Source organism: Bubalus bubalis, chromosome 22 (assembly GCF_019923935.1).
Source record: "Bubalus bubalis isolate 160015118507 breed Murrah chromosome 22, NDDB_SH_1, whole genome shotgun sequence".
NCBI lineage: Eukaryota > Metazoa > Chordata > Mammalia > Artiodactyla > Bovidae > Bubalus > Bubalus bubalis.
In genome coordinates, this window is record NC_059178.1 from 25,149,138 (window position 1) to 25,172,681 (window position 23,544).

Sequence of the window (23,544 nt, forward strand, 5' to 3'; positions counted from 1 at the left end):
GACATTAAGAATGAAGACAAATTCAAAAGGACCCACTTTTTTTGGTGCTATTTTAATGCATAGTTACCTAAAATACAAGGTGGTAGTTTTGAATATTGAAACTCACTGCTTAAAAAAAAAAAATGTTGCTTACTAATAAAAGGAATGACTAAAAAGAAATGAAACTAGATTGTCAGAAAAAAAACTTAAGGTTTGTGAGCTTCTGAGAAGCACTCAGAGGAGGAGCAAGTTATTATGAGCATTTTGTTTTAATGGGGTAGCATTAAAGAAGCAATGTGTTGTTAGGGATGTGAAAACTGAGCTAGGAGTGAGAACACTGGCTCTTAAGTGCCCAACCTACCTCCTTGCTAAGCTATGTAACTCAAGATGATTCCACCAATACTCAGCACAGAATTATTGAAACAGATGAGTAAAACAGACACATAAACACAGATAACCATGATGCCTTATTAGAAGTGATCATTCATTTATTCACTAATCCATGCAGCATTTGTTGCCCATCACATACTTATTGTGTGTCAGGTACTGGGGCTTCAAAAATGAATGAAAAAAAGCACCCCCTGACCGTCCCCACCTCCATCCTCCCAAGGAGCCAGTGGCCCAGGAAATAAGTGCCCTCGTGGCGAAGGACACTGACATTGCATTCCTCCCTTCAATAGACTTCCATGGTCCTTCCCAGCTCTTTCTTTCACTACCAACCACCCTCCACATCCTTAGTTTAATTCAGTGGACTCAGTTTACACCTTACCTCCCAAGTAAGACTTTCTGGCCTGGGGTTGGGGGTGCTGTAGCTCTCTCCCCTACACCTCCTAGACCCAAATGATCTTTAGACACTTCACGCTCTGAAAATATGGTTGTTTCCTGCTCTGTGGATAAAAATATATACACCGTAAAGCAATAAATTGAGGAAAACTAGATGTAATTAATCTGCTGTTCCAGATATTCTAAATCTTGGAAAGTCTAATGCAATTTATCATTAAATTGGATGTGTCCGAGTACATATCAGCGTTGGCAAACACATTCACAGGGCTCAACGATTTTCTGAGAAAAGAACCCAAAATGGGCAGAAAAATCTTTCCCTAACAATGAGTAGTTCCCTGAACACATCTGCATTATTTTGAATGTATTCCCCAAACAAAGCCCAGGGAGAAAAACACAAGTTTCCCCATGAACAGTTTCTATTTTCTATCTAGGTTTCACTTTCCTGAAAGAGATCTAAGCTTTTTCCTGAAAGCTGAATGCTACTCACCCTCCCTACTACAGAGCACTTGGATTGTTAGAGAGTTAGAACATAGCATTCCCACTAGGGGCTTCCCAGGTAACCAGCCTACAATGCAGGAGACACAGACAGATGCAGGTTTGATCTGCAGGTTGGGAAGATCCTCTGAAGGAGGGCATGACAACCCACTCCAGTATTCTTGCCTGGAGAATCCTGTGGACGGAGGAGCCTGATGGGCTATATAGTCCATGGAGTTGCAAAGAGTGGACACAACTGAAGCGACTTAGCATGCATGCACATCCCCACTAGAGATATGTAAATATTATAGCAAGTAGCTCATTTACTTTTCAGTTCAGTTCAGTTGCTCAGTTGTGTCCGATCCCATGAATCACAGCATGCCAGGCCTCCCTGTCTATCACCAACTCTCGGAGTTCACTCAAACTCATGTCCATCAAGTCGGTAATGCCATCCAGCCATCTCATAATATATTCAGTCCCATCACTTCATGGCAAATAGATGGGGAAACAGTGGACACAGTGGCTGACTTTATTTTTCTGGGCTCCAAAATCACTGCAGATAGTGATTGCAGCCATGAAATTAAAAGATGCTTACTCCTTGGAAGGAAAGTTAAGACTAACCTAGACAGCATATTAAAAGGCAGAGATATTACTTTGTCAACAAAGGTCTGTCTAGTCAAGGCTATGGTTTTTCCAGTAGTCATGTATGGATGTGAGAGTTGGACTATAAAGAAAGCTGACCACCAAAGAATTGATGCTTTTGAACTGTGGTGTTGGAGAAGATTTTTGAGAGTCCCTTGGACTGCAAGGAGATCAATCAGTCCATCCTAAAGGAGATCAGTCCCGGGTGTTCATTGGAAGGACTGATGTTGAAGCTCGAACTCCAATACTTTGGCCACCTGATGTTAAGAGCTGACTCATTGGAAAAGACCCTGATGCTGGGAAAGATTGAAGGCAGGAGGAGAAGGGGATGACAGAGGATGAGATGGTTGGATGGCATCACCGACTCAATGGACATGGGTTTGGGTGGACTCCGGGAGTTGGTGATGGACAGGGAGGCCTGGTGTGCTGTGGTTCATGGGGTCGCAAATAGTTGGACATGACTGAGTGACTGAACTGAACTGAACCATATAAATTATGAAAAACAAGGACAGCTTGTACTTTTCACATGCCTCAAGTCTACTTTTTTTTTTTTAAGTTGTAAACACTATCATCGATAGCTTAATTCAAATTGACCTTTGTCCAGCCCAGCCAGTTGTTCTTTACAGACCTTCCTCCAGCTTGAGGTGAACATTACTCCTGTAACTGACCCACTGCTGCCCCGTGGGACTCAGCTCCTAATGCTTCTGAAATGTGATCCAGAGAAGAAATATTCTCCAAAGCAATCAGTAAGTTTGCAGCAATGAAACTGCTTAAATCACACTGGATTCATTGCACAGAGATTCAAGCACCTCCATTCCCAATCACACGCAGACAAAGTGTGAATGTTTTCAGGAAAGTTTAGTGGGAACAAACTACACAAAAATATACAAAAGATTCTCTCAGTTTTCATGTTTTTGTTCTTCAGTTTTAGAGTAGATGTTTCCTGCTTCCTCCGCTGTTGGGTGTGTCCCTCCTGTTCCTGTGTTCTAAAGCTTAAAAAAAAAAGGCTTCTCAAAAAAGAAGAAAGAAGTCGAGCAGAATCACAAGTATACACACACACGTGTGCATGCACGCACATTCACATGCACACATACACACAGAGTCCCCTGAACGTTTATGACTTTCAGATTCACAGCCTCTCAACCCTTTCCATTTTCCAGAATGTGTTTACCTTTCATTTCAAAGCTAAGCCTTTCCAACCCCTGTTGCCTTTGCCGAACAAAGGGAAGTTTATACCTAATAATGTATTGTCTTCCACTTTGCTAGCCTTAGAGAGAAACTATTTGCAACTGAAAGCCAAATTCCTCAAGGTATTCTAGCACAAAGCCAACTACAACAGGAAGGGGGAAATACAGTACATGCTTATCATACTAATGCTGTTCTTGCCCTGTGAGCCTGTCTTCTCATGGAGTAGGGTCCCCATGGAGGTGTAGGAAAGAGCTTCTGGGTGTTCTAGGTGAGGTTCATATCAGGTATTCCAATAACTGCTGAGTGGCCTTCTTCCTTCATGTAAGCTAAATTCCCCACTTTTCTCTGCTCAATTGAATTTTTCCTCAAGTGCTCTTCTGGAACCACAACCCTGCTGAGGCCTTTCCATGGTCTTCCAGTTGGCCAAATTACCTTCCCCAATCTTCGACCTCTAACCCACTTAGGACCTGAGAAAGTGCAAAGCCACTCTGCTATTAGTCAGACTGTGTTAGACGATGTTTTGAACAGGACACAGTCAGGCAAACATGACAATGTCTTGCTGACATTGTTTGACAGTGTCTCTGACCAAATACACTTAAGGCTATACTGTGGTTGGAAAAATGACGAACGAGCCATCCTTTCTCAGAATCGACTGGCACAAGCGTGCACCCCGCTCTGTCTTACTGAGACATCCCATGAGTAGTTCTTCCACACACCAGCAAGTTCAATAAAGTCAACCTTTTCCTATAGGTGTGGCTTGTTGATCTTTTCTTTGGTTGGTGGGCTTTACCTGGCTTTGGCTGGCTCTGGTGACTTCTTCAACTGAGTGCTGTCCCATAGAACTGGGGTCACCTGACTCTCTCTCCTCCTAGAAGCCACATTTTCCTATTCACTCAACACATGTGCTTGCTAAATTGCTCAGTCATGTCTGACTCTTTCAGACCCTATGAACTCTAGCCCACTAGGCTCCTCTGTCCATGGGATTCTCCAGGCAAGAATACTGGAGTGGGTTGCCATTTCCTACAGGGTATCTTCCCAACCCAGGGATCGAACCCTTGTCTCTTATGTCTCCTGTATTAGCAGACAGGTTCTTTACCACTAATGCCACCTGGGAAACCCATTTGCTTGATGGAACTTCTCAAGTTCCCTTTCTCTGCACTAAAGATCTTTAGTTGCAGCATGTGGAATCTAGTTTCCTGACCAGGGATTGAACCCAGGCCTCCTGCATTGGGAGTGCTGAGTCTTAGCCACTGGACCACCAGGGAAGTTCCTCCCCTACAGATTGAGAGCATCCACAAAGTGGGATTTGGGTTTGCTGCCTTCAATATTTACTCCTTGCTCACTACCTTCCATCTGAGGTTTCCTGCTCGATGTGTTAAAGCCACTTCAGCCTCACTCCTTTCTCCATGGCCAGCTTCATTTCTGGCCTGATTCAATTCCAAAGCTTTCCTTGCTCATCTCAGAATGGATAGTTTCAAACGATCAGCTATTTCACCTCTCAAAATCACTCTTTCAAGAAGTGAGTCGTGAAGGTGTAGGTAGATCAGCTCATCTGGAATTCCCTTTCAGGATCCAAATAACTTGAACATTGACTCCGCCTCCCCCAAGGTGCCTGGAAAATCAATTCTCTCAAAGAGACCTAACCTCATCTTCCCTACTCCAAAATTGTTTCATACCTGGGGATCAAACCCAGGTTCCCTGCATTGGGAGTGTGGAGTCTTAGTCACTAGACCATCAGGGAAGTTCCTCCCTACACATTGAGAGTTTTACATCCATTCTCTCTCTTCATGCTGGTGGAGTTTTGCCTTCTCTACTCTGATGAGCAAAGGACCTTTCCTTAAGAGCCTGGATAGCTACCTTATTCTCTGATTTGTAAAGAACTGATGCTCTTTCTATTTCTGATGTTGAAAGATAAACAGGGAGTAATTCTTCCCTCTAATGACATTGCTCTGTCTTCTTGTAGACCTAATACTGAAAGACTTTCCTAAGACAGACCCATTTCTGCCAGCAGAAGACTAGCTTCTTAAGCACAGATATCTTTCTCCTTTCTTAGCAGTTGAAAAGCCTGCCAGTGGAGAGCAGTTCATCACCCCACCCTCCACTACAGTGGCACCGTCACCTCCCTTTTGTGGGCAAACCACTGGGGACCTTCCCTCTTTGTATCTCAACCCACACTTGTCTGGTGGGTGGAATCTCTTCAGAGCTGATAATCGTCCTCCCAGTTGGAGGTTGGAAGGTCTGCAAGGGATAAAATATCCTTCTATCATCACCTACTTTTTTAAAAAATGTGGAATTCTTTTTTTTAAAATATTTTTTTTACTTACTTATTTTAGTTGTGCCAGGTGTTAATTGCAGCATGAGAACTCTAAGCTGAGGCATGTGGGATCTAGTTCCTTGACTAGGAATTGAACCCGGGCCCCCTCCATTGGAAGCGAGGAGTCTTAGCCACTAGACCTCCAGGGCTATGATCACCCTCTTGCAGATGATTGGTGGAGAGTGTCTCCCACTTGTTCAGTTGCTTGACATTAGCCACTTACCATTCCCAACTTGACCGCATGCACCCTGCCCTGCTGCACCGCACCCTTGCTAAGTACACATGCCCTTGGCAATTTCACTGGCCTATATAATCCCCTTAAGTTTCAGTTCCTTTTTTGAGAGTCTTGTTACATTTCGTACAATCATTCAGCTTCTCGGAGAATAAACTGACTTCCCGACTACCATACTAAATTGCTTCACAAACTCCTGTGCCCTTTCTATTGCTTTCATGTTGTTCCCTTGGGACACTTCTCTGTCTCCTACTAAATGGTTTAAACCCCAAGTGACACCACACAGAGACAGATCTAATGAATATCCATGGAAGGCAGGTGGTATAATAGTTCAGAGCTGAGGTTCGGCAATCATACTGCCTCAATTCTGTTTCACCGTTTACTGATGAATTTTACCATTAACTATTGAGAACTTGGCAAAATCACTTCACTTTCCTTTTTCTCAGTCTGTGAGAGATCAAGTACATAAAAGATGAGTAAATTATGGAAACCTTAGTAATACAGTTGTCAATTGTATAATATAGAATTATATATAACATAATTGATAAGGTAGATCTGATTGATGATATATTAATAGCACATAGTACATCCTAAAAAAGAAAATGCACTTTCCTTTCAATTGCTTGTGAACATTCACAAAAACCACGAGGCCAGAAAGAAAAACCTCAGTAAAGTGCAAACACTGAATAGTAGAGATAGTATTCTCTGCTCATGGTGCAATATAACTAGAAATTAATAAAAATGAGGGGGACAAAACTCCTTTTATGTGGAAATGTCAAACTATGTTAAACAATTCTTTGAACAAAGAGAAACCACCAACTGAAACTGTAGATGATGAAAACACAACATCATGAGAACCTGGGGAGGGCTTGCTGCAGTCATCCCGGCTTGTGGGCTCCTGCACTCAGCCTCCAAGGGTCACAGGCAGGGAGACACGGATGTGCTTGTTGTCGACTGTGGCTTTGACACATGCAAAACTGGCTTTACTGAAGATAATACCCTTAGCTGTGTTCCCACCCATCGTCTGGTGCCCCAACACCAAGACTGCATGGTGGGTGTGGGGCAGAAGGACAACTACATGGGGGGCAAGATCCAAGGAAGGCTCAGTGTCCAGACCCTGGAGTACCCCATGGAGCAGGGCATCATCACCCACCCTGATGACGTGGGGAAGATCTGGCACTACCATACCTCCTACAAGGAGAATGTGTCCCTTAGAAATGGGAGCTTAAGCCTTGCAGTTCAGGGCTTGAGATGAGCACAGTCCCCAGTTGGTGACTGAGGGGGATGGTAGCTGGAGAAACACTGGCTTCTACCCCTTGATTCCCACTCCTGTGAAGCCTTCCTACTGGCTCCACACAGAACTCTCTGACTTAATAAACATGTTGCATCTTTCCTTTTATTGGCCAGGTCAAATAGCTTGCAGGATCTTAGTTCCCCAATTAGGGATGGAATCCCAGTCACCACAGTGAAATCTCAGAGTCCTAACCACTGGACCGCTGGAGAATTCCCATAAATATGTGGTATTTTAAAGGTTGGGGACTTATCCCTTCAGACTTCTAAGCTGGCATTTCAGTTGCATGTTTAGAAGAATAGTCCCTTGGAGGGACTTCCCTCGTGGTCCACTGGCTAAGACTCCCCTACTCCCAGTGCAGGGGGCCCAGGTTTGACCCCTGGTCAGGGAACTAGATCCCATGTGTCACAAGTAAAGAGTTCACATGCTGCAACTGAAGGCCTGGTGCAGCCAAAAAAGAAAGAAAGAAAGAAAAAAAAATAGTCCCCTGGATAATCCAAAATAGACCAGTATATTCTGTGGTCACAAGCTCAATCCTCTATTTCTTTTATTGATCAGATGTTATGTGTGTGGAACTCCACACGGGTGAGTCAAGCATTCCCAAAGCCCCAGACAGGGCTGCCAGTTGAGGCTATGTAGGCAGGAAAGGCAAACTGTCCCTCAGAATAGGTTTCCATTCTGGCCAAGATGAATTGCTGCCCCTCCAGGACAGACAGGGCCTCGTGTGGTCAATTTGCCACCTAGTGGCCAGCTGTTCTCCTCTAGCGATAGTGCTAGAAAAGACCTAGTGAGCTACAGTCCACGGGGTCACGAGGAGTCGGACGTGACTGAGCGACTGAACAGCAAGCGTATAGTGCTGTACCAGGGGCACAGTGTTGGTCTCTGTGGCTGACAAGATGAACATTCAGAAGGAGCGGTAGCCAGATTAGTCTTGGTAAGTGGGAATCTTTGCTTCTGGACCTACGTGGAACTTCTGTCCTTCTCTTTTGCCCCAGGATCACCATCTCTATTAATCAGCTCCACGGCATGTTCAAATTAAGCCCCCTCGACTGCATTTCTGACTTTCTCTGCACTGAGGGCAGCCTCCTGCCTTTGTTACTGTGGAGCTCCATTATCCCCATGGATGTTCGTGAGCTCATTGTCTGCCCCTCTCACTGTCATGCCAGCCTGCAGAGGAGCCAGCACTGAACTCCCCAGTGATACAGCTACTACCCCTGTCACCAGGGTGGTCCCTATGGACTCCATGGATGGGGTGTCCTTGGGGTCCTCCTGTGGAACACTGGGGGCCCATCTGGCTTCAAATTATGTATTCCAGGGAGCTCACTTTCTTTGACTTTCCTGTTGTTGTTCAGTTGGTAAGTCGTGTCTGGCTCTTTATGACCTCATGGACTGCAGCATGCCAGGATCCTCTGTCTGTGGAATTCTCCAGGCAAAAATACTGGAGTGGGTCGCATTTTCTTCTCCAGGGGATCTTCCCAATCCAGGGATTGAATCCATGTCTCCTGCATTGGCAGGTTGGTTCTTCACCACTGAGACACAAGGGAAGACTTTTCTATTTCTTCCTGTACTCTCTGTCAGAGCAACCTAGGCCCTCCCACTTCGCTGAGAAAAAGCCATCATCTTATCCAGCCTCCTAAGAGTGGTGAGTTCATCCCACCCCCTGGGGTTCTTTCCAGGGGGTTAAATCCCACATTCTTAAAAAGTGGCCTTAGGCCAATGAATTCTTGAATATCTGGCCTATGTTCTGGCTCCCATAATCAAGCACGTGTGTGGTGTTGGATTGGAACTGGAGCTATCGGTGTGAACTCATGGTTTTTAATATATTGATACAGATATAAATATAAATATAGATGTCTTTATGTATATAAATACTTACATTTTCTACTTCTGTACTTGGAGATGACCCAGATGTATTGGCACCTTAGGTACAATCAACACACACAGTGTTAGTTTTGGTTTCCAAATATTATTGTCCACTAAAACACTTGGCATCCTCAGAGAATGGCTGATTGCAGGGTAGGCAGGGAAAGTATAGAACGGACCTGGAACATTTTCTTGTGCCAGAAAGCAAGGAAATGCTCAAAGTGTGTTGGAGAAATTTCAAAAAAGACAAGGAGCCAGTCTGCAGGGGCTCCCACTGGTCAAATCTGAGAGTTCTGTGTAGACCCAGAAGCAAAGACTCCCACCTACCAAGAATGATCTGGCTACTGCTCCCTCTGAATGTCCATCTTGTTTATTTTAAACATCAAAATAAATGATGATAGTTACAGATTACAACTCACTGATTAAAATAAGAATCCATGGGTTCATACTGATATAAACGAATAAACAGAGGAGAAGAGAAAGTTCTTTCTTACAGTAGGATGTCAACTAATTAACGTAGAAGTAATAGAATTAGAAATTTAAACATTACTTTTTGGCATTTTTAAATTTCTAGAACTAGAAATTTTTAAAATTGCTTAATTAGAACACGGTGTCTATAGTTTATAAAACTATATTGTACATTTAAAAGCTTCTAAAAGAGTAGGTATTAAAAGTTCTCATCACACACAAAAAATTGTAACTACTTGTGGTGAAAGATGTTAACTAAACTCATTGTGATGGTCATTTTGCAATACATACAAATGTCGAATCATTATGTTGCACACTTTAAACTATGTGCCAACTATATCTCAATTAAAATATCAATCTTTGGCAACACAGTAATGATTCATTCATTCAGGACATATTGATGTTGAAACTAGTAAGTGAAAGCTTGATGACAAACATTATATCAATTTCAGGAGATAGTGAAGGACAGGGAGCTCTGGTGTGCTGCAATCCATGGGGTTGTGAAGAGTTGGACATGACTGAACGACAACAAAAAGTACCCTTCCCCTCTTTTTGTCTTTTTGCTGCACTACACAGCATGTGGGATCTCAGTTCCCAGACTAGGGATTGAACTAACATCCCTTGCATTCAAAGTGCAGAGTCTTAACAACTAGACCACCAGGGAAGTTCCTCCTCCCCAATTCTTAATTACAAGGAAAGAGTAATCTTGCAGATACCATCCAAACCAAGTGATTAAAGTTAACATTCAGTTCAGTTGCTCAGTCGTGTCCGACTCTGTGACTCCATGCCAGGCTCCCGTTCATTACCAACTCCCAGAACTTACTCAAACTCACGTCTATCGAGTTGGTGATGCCATCCAACTCAGGCCATCTCATCCTCTGTCGTCCCTTTCTCCTCCTGCCTTGAATCTTTCCCAGCATCAGGGTCTTTTCCAATGAGTCAGTTCTTCGAATCAGGTGGCCAAAGTATTGGAGTTTCAGCTTCAGCATCAGTCCTTCCAATGAATATTCAGGACTGATTTCCTTTAGGATGGATTGGTTGGATCTCCCTGCAGTTCAAGGGACTCTCAAGAGTTTTCTCCAAAACTACAGTTAAAAAGCATCAATTTTTCGGCATTCAGCTTTCTTTATGGTCCAGCTTTCACATCCATATGTGACTACTGGAAAAATCATAGCTTTGACTAGACGGACCTTTGTTGGCAAAGTAATGTCTCTGCTTTTTAATATGCTGTCTAGGTTGGTCATAGCTTTTCTTCAAAGGAGCAAGCGTCTTTTAATTTTATGGCTGCAGTCACCATCTGCAGTGATTTTTGGAGCATCCAAAAATAAAGTCAGCCACTGTGTCCACTGTTTCCCCATCTATTTGCCATGAAGTGATGGGACCAGATGCCATGATCTTCGTTTTCTGAATGTTGAGTTTTAAGCCAACTTCTTCGCTCTCCTCTTTCACTTTCATCAAGAGTTTCTTCAGTTTCTCTTCACTTTCTGCCATAAGGGTAATGTCATCTGCATATCTGAGGTTATTAATATTTTTCTTGGCAATCTTGATTCCAGCTTCTGCTTCATCCAGCCCATTTCAGATGATGTACTCTGCATATAAGTTAAATAAGCAAGGTGACAATATACAGACTTGATGTACTCCTTTTCCTATTTCGAACCAGTCTGTTGTTCCATGTCCAGTTCTAACTGTTGTTTCTTGACCTGCATATAGATTTCTCAAGAGGCAGGTCAAGTGGTCTAGTATTCCCATCTCTTGAAGAATTGTCCACAATTTGTGGTGATCTACACAGTCAAAGGATTTTGCATAATCAATAAAACAGAAGTAGATGTTTTTCTGGAATTCTCTTGCTTTTTTGATGATCCAATGCATGTTGGCAATCTGATCTCTGATTCCTCTGCCTTTTCTAAATCCAGCTTGACCATCTGGGAGTTCACAGTTCACGTACTGTTGAAGTCTGGCTTGGAGCATTTTGAGCATTACTTTGCTAGTGTGTGAGATGAGTGCAATTGTGCAGTAGTTTGAACATCCTTTGCCATTGCCCTTCTTTGGGATTGGAGTGAAAACTGACCTTTTCCAGTCCTGTGGCCACTGCTGAGTTTTCCAAATGTGCTGGCATATTGAGTGCAGCACTTTCACAGCATCATCTTTTAGGATTTGAAATGGCTCAACTGGAATTCCATCACCTCCACTAGATTTGTTCATAGTGATGCTTCCTAAGGCCCACTTGACTTCACATTCCAGGATGTCTGGCTCTAGGTGAGTGATCACACCATCTATGGTTATCTGGGTCATGAAGATCTTTTTGGATAGTTCATCTGTGTATTCTTGCCACCTCTTCTTAACACCTCCTCCTTCTGCTGCTGCTGCTGCTAAGTCACTTCAGTCGTGTCTGACTCTGTGTGACCCCATAGATGGCAGCCCACTAGGCTCCTCTGTCCCTGGGATTCTCCAGGCAAGAATACTGGAGTGGGTTGCCATTTCCTTCTCCAATGCATGAAAGTGAAAAGTGAAAGTGAAGTTGCTCAGTTGTGCCTGACTCTTAGTGACCCTATGGACTGCAGCCTACCAGGCTCCTCCGTCCATGGGATTTTCCAGGCAAGAGTACTGGAGTGGGTTGCCATTGCCTTCTCCTCTGCTTCTGTTGCTGCTGCTGCTGCATTGCTTCAGTCGTGTCCGACCCTGTGTGACCCCATAGACGGCAGCCCACCAGGCTCCCCCATCCCTGGGATTCTCCAGGCAAGAACACTGGAGTGGGTTGCCATTTCCTTCTCCAATGCATGAAAGTGGAAAGTGGAAAGTGAAAGTGAAGCTGCTCAGTCGTGTTCGACTCTCAACGACCCCATGGACTTCAGCCTATCAGGCTCCTCCGTCCATGGGATTTTCCAGGCAAGAGTACTGGAGTGGGGTGCCATTGCAATTTCTGTCCTTTATTGAGCCCATCTTTGCATGAATCCCTTGGTATCTCGAATTTTCTTGAAGAGATTTCTAGTCTTTCTCATTCTATTGGTTTCCTCTATTTCTTTGCATTGATCACTGAAGACTTCCTTATCTCTCCTTGTTATTCTTTGGAACTCTGCATTCAAATGGGTATATCTTTCCTTTTCTCCATTGCCTTTTACTTCTCTTCTTTCCTCAGCTATTTGTAAGGCCTTCTCAGACAACCTTTTGCCTTTTTGCATTTCCTTTTCTTGGGGATGGTCTTGATCACTGCCTCCTGTACAATGTCATGAACCTTTGTCCATAGTTCATCAGGCATTAATCAGCTAACACTAATGGAACCATAAACATCATGTACCTTTTGAAGCAGCGTACTGAGAAGAATGTGACATCAGTTCTGTCATATCCTTCAAGGTCATATACCCTATATAATCACAGGAACATGTTAAGAAAAAATTGAACAACAGTCTAAATTACTGGAGTCTTCAAAAATGTCAAGGTCATGAAAGTCAAAGACAGAATGAGGCAGGGGGAGAGAATGATAAATAAATGTAGTAAAATATTAGCTATGGTATTTATGTGAACGGGATTATTTGTATGTATTCATCTTACAGCTTTTAAAAAGTCAAATTATTTCAAAATTAAAAAGAAAATAATTTTCTGCTAATTAAACCGACTGTGTTCTGTTCCCCATGGGGGGCTGGTGTGCAATGGCTGCAGAGAGCAGCCTTCCCGGTCGTGTATGCCACCTGTTATCTGTACAGGGAACTTGGGGACAGCCCTTTCCAGTGGACAGTCACAACTGGCATCTGGTCCCAGTCTAGGCTCCAGACAGGTATGTGTGCTGCCTTTGGAAAGACCCAGGGTGAAGTGGCCAGGGTCCACACCAGCCAAGTCATAATGTCCATCCACACCAGCCTGCAGAACAAGAAGCATGTGACTGAGGCCCTCCGCAGGGCCAAGGTCAAGTTCCCTGGCCGCCAGAAGATCCACATCTCCAAGAAGTGGGGATTTACTAAGGTTCATGTGGATGAATTTGAAAATATGTCAGAAAAGCGGCTCATCCTGGACGGCTGTGGGGTCAAATAATCACTATTCATGGCCCCTGGACAAATGGCGGGCCTGCACTCATGAGACCCTCCGTGTTGTCCCCTCCTTCCTCAAGCCCACCAATAAATCCTAGTTTCCTGTCCAAAAAAAAAAAGAAGAAAGAAAGAAAAGAAAAAATACTCCTAGAGAGGAAAGGCTTAAAATAGTAACATCAAAAGCAAGGTAAAATAACAAAGATCAAAACAATTGGGGAAAGACTGATTTTATCAAACACAAGATCAAATGTAAGATATATAATAATAAATAACCAACCAATGTCACTGAGTGGAACTGGAAACTATGACCACCCAACTGGTCTGTGACAAAAAGTCGAAACTGGAGGAAGTTACACAAAGGCAGATTTCAGCCTGACATGAGATAGAACGTTATGACAAGCAGTGATGCTGTCATTAAATGCTTCAAAGGAGTGAACCACCTGGAAGCGGTCCTATCACCACACTAATCAGACGATGGCCAGGTAACCATCTACAGAAATGCTGTGGGGGGTGTTCCTCATTGACTGGGAGGTTGAACTGTATATCTAAAGCCTTTTCTGACTCCAGGATTCTTGGAACTTGTAACTGGAACAATATCTATTTTACTGTAATGATGTTAGTTCTGGAGATAAGTGTGTCCCTAGGAATTCAGAAGAAATGTGTAGAGTGAGGTAAAAATGTTAAGTGTAAACTGAAAGTACAGGGATCATTTCTGCCTCCTGAGCACGTTCCAAGTTGTGCTGAGGTTATCATTTTGATTATACTTAGTGCAATTTTATTGTGATTCCTAGACTTGCTATTAAATAGTATGACATTATGGATAATATTTAACTAGTAGTGACTTTCTCTTTTAAAAAAAGCAGTACACCTGAAATTTTAATGTACATATGAACAACTTAGTGGCCTTTTAAAAATGTACACTTGAATTCACATTTTGGCTTAGTAGTCAAAAGTATAAAACTTCTAGAAAAAACATAGGTGTAAATCACAGTGGTATTGGCAAAGATTTATTGGGCTTGGCAAAGATTCCTTAAATCTTACTACATGATATGCAGAAAGTAGTTTATATTAAGCAATAAATTTGACCTCATCAAAATTTAAAACTTTTGTTCTTCAAAAGACACTAGTAAGGGTTTCCCTGGTGGCTCAGTAGTGAAGAATCTGCCTGCCAATGTAGGAGACACGGGTTCCATTTCTGGTCTGGGAATATCCCACATGCTGCAGAGCAACTAAGCCTGTGTGCCACAGCTATTGAGCCTGTGCTCTAGAACCCGGGAGCCACAACTACTGAGCCCTGCACAGCAACGACTGAAGTCTGTCTGCCCTGGAACCCGTGTTTGCAACGAGAAGCCACCGTGATGAGAAGCCTGTGTACCACAGCTGCAACTAGAGACTCGACCCCATTTGCCGTAACTAGAGAAAAGCCCAAGCAGCAATGAAGCATGCTGCTGCTGCTGCTAAGTCATTTCAGTTGTGTCCGACTCTGTGTGACCTGAGACGGCAGCCCACCAGGCTCCCCCATCCCTGGGATTCTCCAGGCAAGAACACTGGAGTGGGTTGCCATTTCCTTCTCCAATGCATGAAAGGGAAAAGTGAAAGTGAAGTCACTCAGTCGTGTCCGACTGTTAGCGATCCCATGGACTGCAACCTCCGCCCATGGGATTTTCCAAGCAAGAGTACTGGAGTAGGTTGCCATTGAGCAATGAAGTATAGCTCCCCACAAAAAGTATAAATATGAGACTAGATTGGGAACTTAAAAAAAAGGCACATTAAGAAAATAGGGCTTCCCTGGTGACTCAGATAGTAAAGAATCCTCCTGCAATGTGGGGAAACCTGGGTTCAATCCCTGGGTTGGGAAGATCCCCTGAAGGAGGGCAGTAATCTTGCCCAGAGAATACCCATGAACAGAGGAGCCTGGCACGCTACAAACGGGGTCGAAAAGAGTTGGACACAACTGAGTGACTAAGCACATTAAGAAAATGAGAAGGCAAATCACAGACTGGGAGAATACATATACATAACATATATGGTTGATAAAAAACACATATGCAAAGATATTTAACACCTTTGCTCATTAGGAAACTGCAAATTAATATCATAGTAGATAGAACCACATACCCTTAGGATGGCTGAATTAAAACCATACACCTGTGAGTAAGGACGTAAGCAGCGCATACACTGCAGGTAGGAACCACGTTAGGAAACATTTTCTAAGTTTCACAAAAGTTAACTATGCACCTGCCACATATGAACTAGCCATTCTACTCCTACGTGTTTACCCAAGCGAAATGAAAGGGTATACACATAAACATCTGTACATGAAAGCTCATAATGACCTTATTTATAAAATAGCCCAAACTATAAACAATCCAAATGTCCATCAACAGGTAAATGAATAAACAAACTCAATAAATACATACAATGGAACCCTACTCATCAGTGAAAAGGTATGAACTATTGCAACATGGACCTCACAGCTTTATGAAAGAAACAAAATTGATTCTGTTTATAGAAAATGCAAACTAAAGGAACAGAAAGCAGATCAGTGTTTGCCTGGGGATGGGTGTCAGGTAGGGGCAAGACGAAGGACTGCAAAGGGCCACGAGGGAACTTAAGCAGTGATGGATATATTCATTAGCTTGTGAGCATGGTTTTATGGAAGGATATATATATATATATGCCAGAACTTAAGAAAAGTTTAAGTCTGTGTCAATACACAGCAAAAAGTGCAGATTTTGATTTAGTAGGTTTGGGGTGGGGCCAACAGTCTGCATTTTTAATGAGCTCCCCAGTGATGCTGATGCTGTTTCCATACTATGTTCTGAGTGGCACAGCCCTGAGTATGCATTTTGTCATATATATATACCATCCAAGTACACAGTAGATTCATATGGCTGGTACCATACTGGTTAGTATAGACACAACATTTCCACCATTGAATAAGGTTCTATTAGATGTCAGAGTCAAGATTCTTGAGTACATTGGTAACCATTAATCTTGCCATACCTATTATCTCCCAGTGATGACTTGTCTTTGAATGGACACTCCAGGCTGAATGCCCCCTCCCTGCCCTTCCTAAAAGACATTCCATTCTGTACTTGTGTGTTTAATTGCTAAATGGTGCTCAACTCTTTACAACCCCATGGACTATGGCGCACCAGGCTCCCTCTGTTCATGGGATTTCCCAGGCAATGATACTGGAGTGGGTTGTCATTTCCTCCTCTGGGGGATCTTCCTGACCCAGAATCGAACTTGTGTCTCCTGCTTTGCAGGCAGATTCTTTACCTGCTGAGCCTCATTCTGTATACTGCTTATGCTTCCTTTTATCATGCTTTTCACTCTGATTTGCATTAGAGTTGGAATAAAAAGAATAGAAAGTTCAACTGGAGGTGGATGCCAGTTCAAGGAGATTCCCAACAATTTAGACCTGTCGAAGAAGCTTCTTTTTAAAAAAATTATTTTGGGTCTTCACTTCACTGCAGTGGGCGGGTTCTTAGTTGTAGTGTGAGTGCTTTCTCTAGCTGCAGTGTGGTCTTCTCTTGTGGAGCACGGGCTCCAGAGCTCTTGGGCTTCAGTAGTTGTGGCGCTGGGTTAGTTGCCCCACAGTATGTGGCACCTTAGATTCCCAACCAGGGATGGAACCCACATGCCCTGCACTGTAAATCGGATTCTTAACCACTGGACCACTAGGGAAGTCCCTAAAACCTCTTTCCAATGTGACTCCCTCCCCATCCAGAACATTCATGTTTCAGGGCTCCTGTGGTCAGGACTGAGCACAGGTTCAAGAAGTTGAGGGGGGCTTCTGCCACTAAGAGGCATGGCCTGAGGTAAATCAGAACTTCTCTAGGAATAAATTTTCATCTCTAAAAAACGAGATTGTTTCTTCTGATTCTCACATTCCACATCCTTCGGCTTTGAAAAATTCAGAGTAAAGACAGCATGGATCCAGAAATTTAGTTTCTCAGCTCTGGCTAAAGAGTGGGTCTGACCAATGTGTCCAGAATGATTAGGAAAGGTTTTCAGTCGGTCAGTCAGTGCCAACATGTGTAGTTTACCCCAGGGGCTGGCAAACTTTCTGTAAAGGGGTGGATAGTACACATTTTTGGCTTTTCAGGCCATCTGATCTGTCACACACAATAAATTCTGCTCTTTTTTCTTTTTGGCTACACTGTGTGGCATATAGGAGCCTAGTTCCCCAACCAGGGATTGAACCTGTGCCCCCTGCATTGGAAGCACAGAGCCCCAACTACTGGACCACCAGGAGAATCCCTAAACTTTCGTAGGGGGAAAGCAGTCACAGATGACTCGTCAATGAATGGGTGTGATTAGATTTGGCCTAATTAGTTTGCTGATTCCTGTTTAATTATACTTTAAAATTCTTATACTCAAAATACTTATTTTTCTAACCATGTCAAGTTAGGCAGAGAAATCAGGGGAAAAAACACACTGCATTGAGGCAATTTATTAACTCCAGGTACATAATACAACTGGTCTTTCATATCTAAATATAACAATCCAACAAGTTACCATAATTTCAGGTTCTACATATCTTAAGTTAATGAACTAGATTTAGAAAAGATATAAAAATACTTCACGGGCTTGGGAAGATGTGGTCATGAGACTTCATTGTAAGGAGGGATATAGGATATGCTAAAGATTTTTCAGACCTACAAAGGACGTTTCAAAATTTACACTGTTAATAAAGTTCTTGCTTAATCAACACTTTATCTTCATTCATCAAGAGCCTGAATTAGAGCAGCTTTCTTCTTGTACTTGTCTCCAATCTCTCTGATGTTTTCCAAGAGATCTTCAGATGCGTATTCTTTATACTCTCTATCATTTTTAGCAATCTGCTCCTCAAGGTGTTTCTAATGGAAAAATTTAGCAATTGTTAATGTAAAAACATCGATTTCTTTTAAAGCATTTAATTGTGAAATCTATAAATAAGACTGCAACGTTTTTAAGAATAAGAATAAACTGAATACTCTTGCATCTACCTGGTCAGTCCCTCCTGTGTTCCTTTTGTATAGCTATAGCTTATTCATATACTCCTATATAACATTCTATTGAATGAATGTACCAACATTTACTTATCCATTTTACTGTTACTGAATTTTTGTTTGTTCCCAGGTGTGGTACGCTGAAGTGACTCCTAAAAGCTGTCCATAGATCACCAGAACCTATGAATGCTATGTAACATGGTCAAAGGAACTTTGAAGATGTGAACAAGTTAAGAATTTTGAGAAAAGATTATTCTGCACGATCCTGGTGGGGCAGCGTAATTATAAGGGTCTTTGTGAGAAGGAATCAGCTGTGTGGGAGTCAGAGAAGGAAGGCATAAGGACAAAGAGAGGTTAGAGAGGACAGATGATACTGGGTTACTGGCTTTGAAGATGGAGGAAGAGACCACAACCCAAGGACTACTTGTGACTTCTAGAAGGAGTGCAGCCCCAAGGGATCATTTTAGACTTCTGACCTCCAGAAATGTAACCACTCAAATCATTTTCTGGTCTGTGGTCCAGATGAACAATAACTCTTGAACAAGGAGCCATGAAAGGTTACGGAGACACTGAGTGGTGGAACTAGGAAGATGTGGGTAGAACCCAGGTTTTCTGACGCAGTATTGCAGGGTGCTTTTCTTAGCTTTTACCACTAAGCAGAGAAGAGCACTGGCCAGCAAATGAGCGGAAGTTCAATGTCACTCAGGAGAGAAGAGGGGAGAGAAGATCACATGCTCTGTTGTCTAACAAATGAAAACCTTTTAATGTGATATTATGAGCTCCCCCTCAACTTTATCTCCTAGTGAATTTCTAAGGACCTTTAGATTTACCAATTTATTTTAGTTTGTAGGCTCTGCACAGCAGGTTGCAGGGATAGTTTTATTGTTAAACCTTCAAGCTACTTGAAAGGTGGAGATAAGGTAAATTTCATGTTTCCAAAATACTTTATTCTGTGTTTACATACATGAAATTAACAGGAAGGAATGTTAAAAAGAAACATCAGGCTCAAAATGGAATCACTTTGGCTAAGCCTACATCACTAAGGTGGGACTTAATGCTCAATCTAATTGCAGTTTCAACCTTCCCCAGCAATGTCATCATAACTGGTCCTTCTGGAATTTCCTGGTTGGCACCAGTGAAGTCATCTGCCGAATAGAACTTCTGTCCCACAAAGGAAGGTGACCTTGCCACTTTGCCTGAACAACCCTGTTTAAATTTATGACTTCTCTGTCCCACCCCCTCTGACTTTTTAAACCTTGTCTTTTCTGGAGCTCCTTTTTATCTGCCACATGGGATGCTGCCCAAAACATGAATCACTGAATAAAGCCAATTTGATCTTCAGATTGACTCAGTTGACTCTTGCTTTGTAATAGGAAAAATATTTGTCATTAAAACATGCTCTTTCATCTTAATTACATCTTGTATGTACTAATGTTTTTGGTGTGTAGAATATGGCCTGCCACATCATTATAAACTGTTGGATGTAATAAAATATCATTGTATATTGCTTATGCAAATAAGACAGATTACTTATTTTTTATTAAGGGCTATGCTATTTTTTGTATTTATATTATAACTCAATGAAAACAAACATGCCTTAAGGAACAAGAAGAATAACTTAATCAAGTGACAAAGTTGCACAACCTTCACCACAATCTTTGTGCCCATCTGCCCTTATTCCCACCCTAGCCCCTGGCAACATAAATCTACTTTCGGCCTCTGCGGATCTGCCTTTTCTGGACATTTTATATTAGTGAGTCATAAATATGCGCACTTTTGCATCTTGCACTGAGAATCATGTTTTTGACATTCATTCACGTTGTAGCATGCATGCATCAGTGCTTCTTTCCTTTTATCGATGAATCGTATACCAGTATATGGGTATATTATTCATTAGTTAAAAACCTATGTAAAACAGATTACTACAAAACACACACTGCTATGTAAGACTCTTCTGATAAATTTTTACTAGATCATATTCTCCAGGGAAATAAAAATGATCATTTAATTTCTATAGAAGCAAAACAGAAATATATCAGACTTTGAAAAAGCTTTCTTAGATTGTAGGAAAGACTTTACACACTTACCTCCACAGACCCGACATGTATAGCAACCATCTCTAAAAGACGCTGCAAGTTATTTCCCACTTTCCGTCTCTCTTCAGTTGTGGTCTGCACGACTAGTTGGTATCTGTAGGACAGAGACTCTTGTTTGAACTGTCTAGGAGAAAACCTAATATGTCAGCTCTTGCTAGCTCACTTCTTTTCGTATTTCAATAAAACCAGGCTGTGGTTGTCTATGTTCTGCTTACTCTGTGTCTAATTCACAGAGGTCCAGTTTGCAATCAAACAGAAATAAAAACATTTCCAAAGATCCCATGCAAATAACAGCACCGAACAAAACCAAACCTTCATGCTTTAACAGATAAAACTTGGGAGCATACTGTTTACCTGAGTCTCCAAAAGGATTATAAATGTAAATGCTTTCAGGGACAAGACACTAAATACAGATGAAGGAAGGAATTGGGAGTCCTACTTTTAGGCATTTGGATTCAAATTATAAACAAAAACTATATGCCCCAAACACCTTCACCTGACTTTTCTATCCCTAGGCTACAAGTAAGGAAACAGAGAGATGTGATTTTAAGGATTATAGTGCCAGACTGAAAGTTTTTTTTTTAGTTTTTTGAGTGTATTTGAATATAAATTAACATAGAGCCTATGGATTATAACTATTCCGTTCTCTTCTGACTGGAAAGGTAACAGGGGACAACAGCTGTCATGGGAGAAGAATGTACCATCCAGGGGAAGTATCTTAAGCTGCTCTACTTCATTCGGTTCTACTCACCCTCCTCCCCAGGCCAGCTCTATAATGTAAAGCCAAGCAAATAAACCAGGTCTAGTTTTATAAAGATGTTAAATAATTAAACAGAAAATACACATCACAGATCTTGGCGAGATGAACTTACTCCCGCTGAATAGCATCTAGCTCATTCATAGCCTCACTGAGGCCCTCGTTAACTGCGCTCTCCAGCAGGTGCTTGTGTTTCTCCAAGGACTCCAGCTCATTGGCACATTTTTTGTCCTCTTCCTCAGCTTCCTATCAGGATAAAGTCACAGTTATGTTTTTTCAATATTCACATTCTATATACTCCAGGGGGATGGAAAAAAAAAACATTTATGTCAAGCATTCAAAGAAATCAGGTTGCATCATCATTTGTATTCACAGGACTGTTTACTGCTTTACACGTGGTAGGACTTTAAATGGTCTTTGGAAATTTTATACTATAAACGTAAATGTGACCTTTCGAACAGGCCTATACTGCATTCATTTAGTAATTTCAAGCCTGTATATAGGAAATATACTGAATCACAAATGTAAATATATAGTAGTAGTGGAGTATTAAACATGGTCTATGGTAAAATAGCACAATTCCAGAAAAAAGTTCTTTAGAAAAAAAATAACTCCTTACAATAAACTTTGGACAAGAAGATTACTGTAGACAAGATATAGGATATAGCTCAAAGATTTAAGCTTGATGTCGGAACAGGTGCCTAGTCCATTAACATGGCTTTGGAGAACCTAAACAAATGGGCAAAACTCTCACCTTCACTTTCTGTTGGTAAAGATCATCCAGCTTTTGAACTTCTTCTTTCAGAGTTCGTACACTTCTCCTGCTTTCTGTGATCATCGTACTTAACTTGAGGAATAAAACTTTGGTTGAGAAATCATAATTATACGCCAAAAAATTTTTAATAAGTTATAAAACTTTTGTATTATCAACCAACTAACTGAACCATTTTGTTTCTTCTAGTTCTTGTGTACTTTTACCTTTCATGTCATACAAATTTAATTTTTTTTCCAAGAAAAGTTAATTTCAAGAAGGCATTTAAAAAAAATATATAATATTTAAATGTAGAATGGTATAGTAGGGCATTAGTTAGGAATAAAAAAATTTGGCTTAATTCTCAGTAAAATAGATACCAATATCTGTTTTTCTATTTTTCTGTAGCTGTGAGAGTCCTTAAATATAAATTGTTTTGCTCTCTAGGTTTTTATTTCTCTTTCATTTAATGGATAGGTTTTATTTATTTTTAAAATTGGAACATCATTTGCTTTACAATGTTGTTAGTGTCTGCAGTACACCATGAATCAGCTGTACGTATACATACATCACTTCCCTCCCCCACCATCCCACCCCTCTAGGTCATCAGAGCCCTGAGCTGAGTTCCCTACAGCAGCTTCCTACTATCTATTTTACACATGGTAGTGTATTTATGTCAATGATACTCTCTCAATTTGTCCCACCCACTCCTTCCCCTGCCGTTTTGAAGTCTTAACTTTATTTAGATTTTTATCTACTTTAGTTATGTGGCTTTCATTTGTGTGTTCACTTTCTGGGATGTTAAAGAGAACTACTCACACTGATTTTATTTGATAATATTTGCTAATTGGTTATAGGCAATGCATTCTTCCAAAGAGTAATCAAGTTAACGTTTAATCTTGTTCAAGTTTGAGCTTTAAGATCTGCTGAAACCAAAATGGGGAAGAAAAAAAGTGTTCCTTTAAAAAAAAAAAGTGTTTCTTTCATTTCCTGTTGACAAGTGCTGATACCAGTTGATATTGGTAATTAATACAGAATGTTTTTCAGCTAGATCAAGAGGATAGTATTTGCAACAGGAAACAGTAGTTGATGTCTTTCTTTAAAAGGATTATTCTACACATACATAAACTTAAAACAAAACATATGATTTGGGAAAAATTTAGTGAAGCTATTGTTATTTGGTAAAAGGTAGGATGGTAAAATGACTAAACTTATTTAAGAAACTTGCAGTATAGTACTGTCTTTTTTTTTTTTCCTTGCACACAGTACTTCTCATTCAGTCATCCAAAGATCTTGAAAGGGACATTCCTTTCCTATTCAAGAGAGAGACAAGTGGGCTGGAAAGAATGCAGTTTACTCAGGATCATTCAACTAGCATATGCCCAGAACTCAAAATGAACTCCAAGGGCTTTTTCTACATCACTCGCCTTTCACATTTTAAAGACCAGTTACTGAAGCTATAAACTTTGCTTCCAGTCTAAAGATGCTACTTCTGAAGCAAACAAACTGTTTCATTAAATTCACCTGCAATAAGACCAAAATCGACACTCCAATAACCAGAACTTCTACTAGGCCCTTATGGTTGGTCAAATGTGTTTACTTTTAACTGAGCAGCGCTTCTTGCCATGTCAGTTTTTACCAATTAGACATTTCCTCTCCCCTCTTTTGATTATGAGTACACATT

At 41.5% G+C, this 23,544-nt stretch overlaps 1 protein-coding gene and 1 pseudogene across 1 annotated transcript in view; one reads left to right on the forward strand and one right to left on the reverse strand.

Moving 5' to 3' along the window:
* The first annotated feature begins 12,828 nt into the window (after positions 1 to 12,828).
* On the forward strand, positions 12,829 to 12,952 carry LOC112581494 (annotated as a pseudogene).
* A 4,751-nt stretch (positions 12,953 to 17,703) lies between these two features.
* Positions 17,704 to 23,544, reverse strand: part of NDC80 (NDC80 kinetochore complex component) — a 33,680-nt gene continuing 27,839 nt past the window's right edge. The window contains exons 14-17 of the mRNA XM_006058657.4: positions 21,864 to 21,956; positions 21,225 to 21,355; positions 20,344 to 20,446; positions 17,704 to 18,124 (exon numbers count right to left, since the gene is read on the reverse strand). Coding sequence (XP_006058719.3) covers positions 17,987 to 18,124; positions 20,344 to 20,446; positions 21,225 to 21,355; positions 21,864 to 21,956 — 465 coding nt within the window. The 3' untranslated portion in view covers positions 17,704 to 17,986. The remainder of the gene's footprint in view (positions 18,125 to 20,343; positions 20,447 to 21,224; positions 21,356 to 21,863; positions 21,957 to 23,544) is intronic.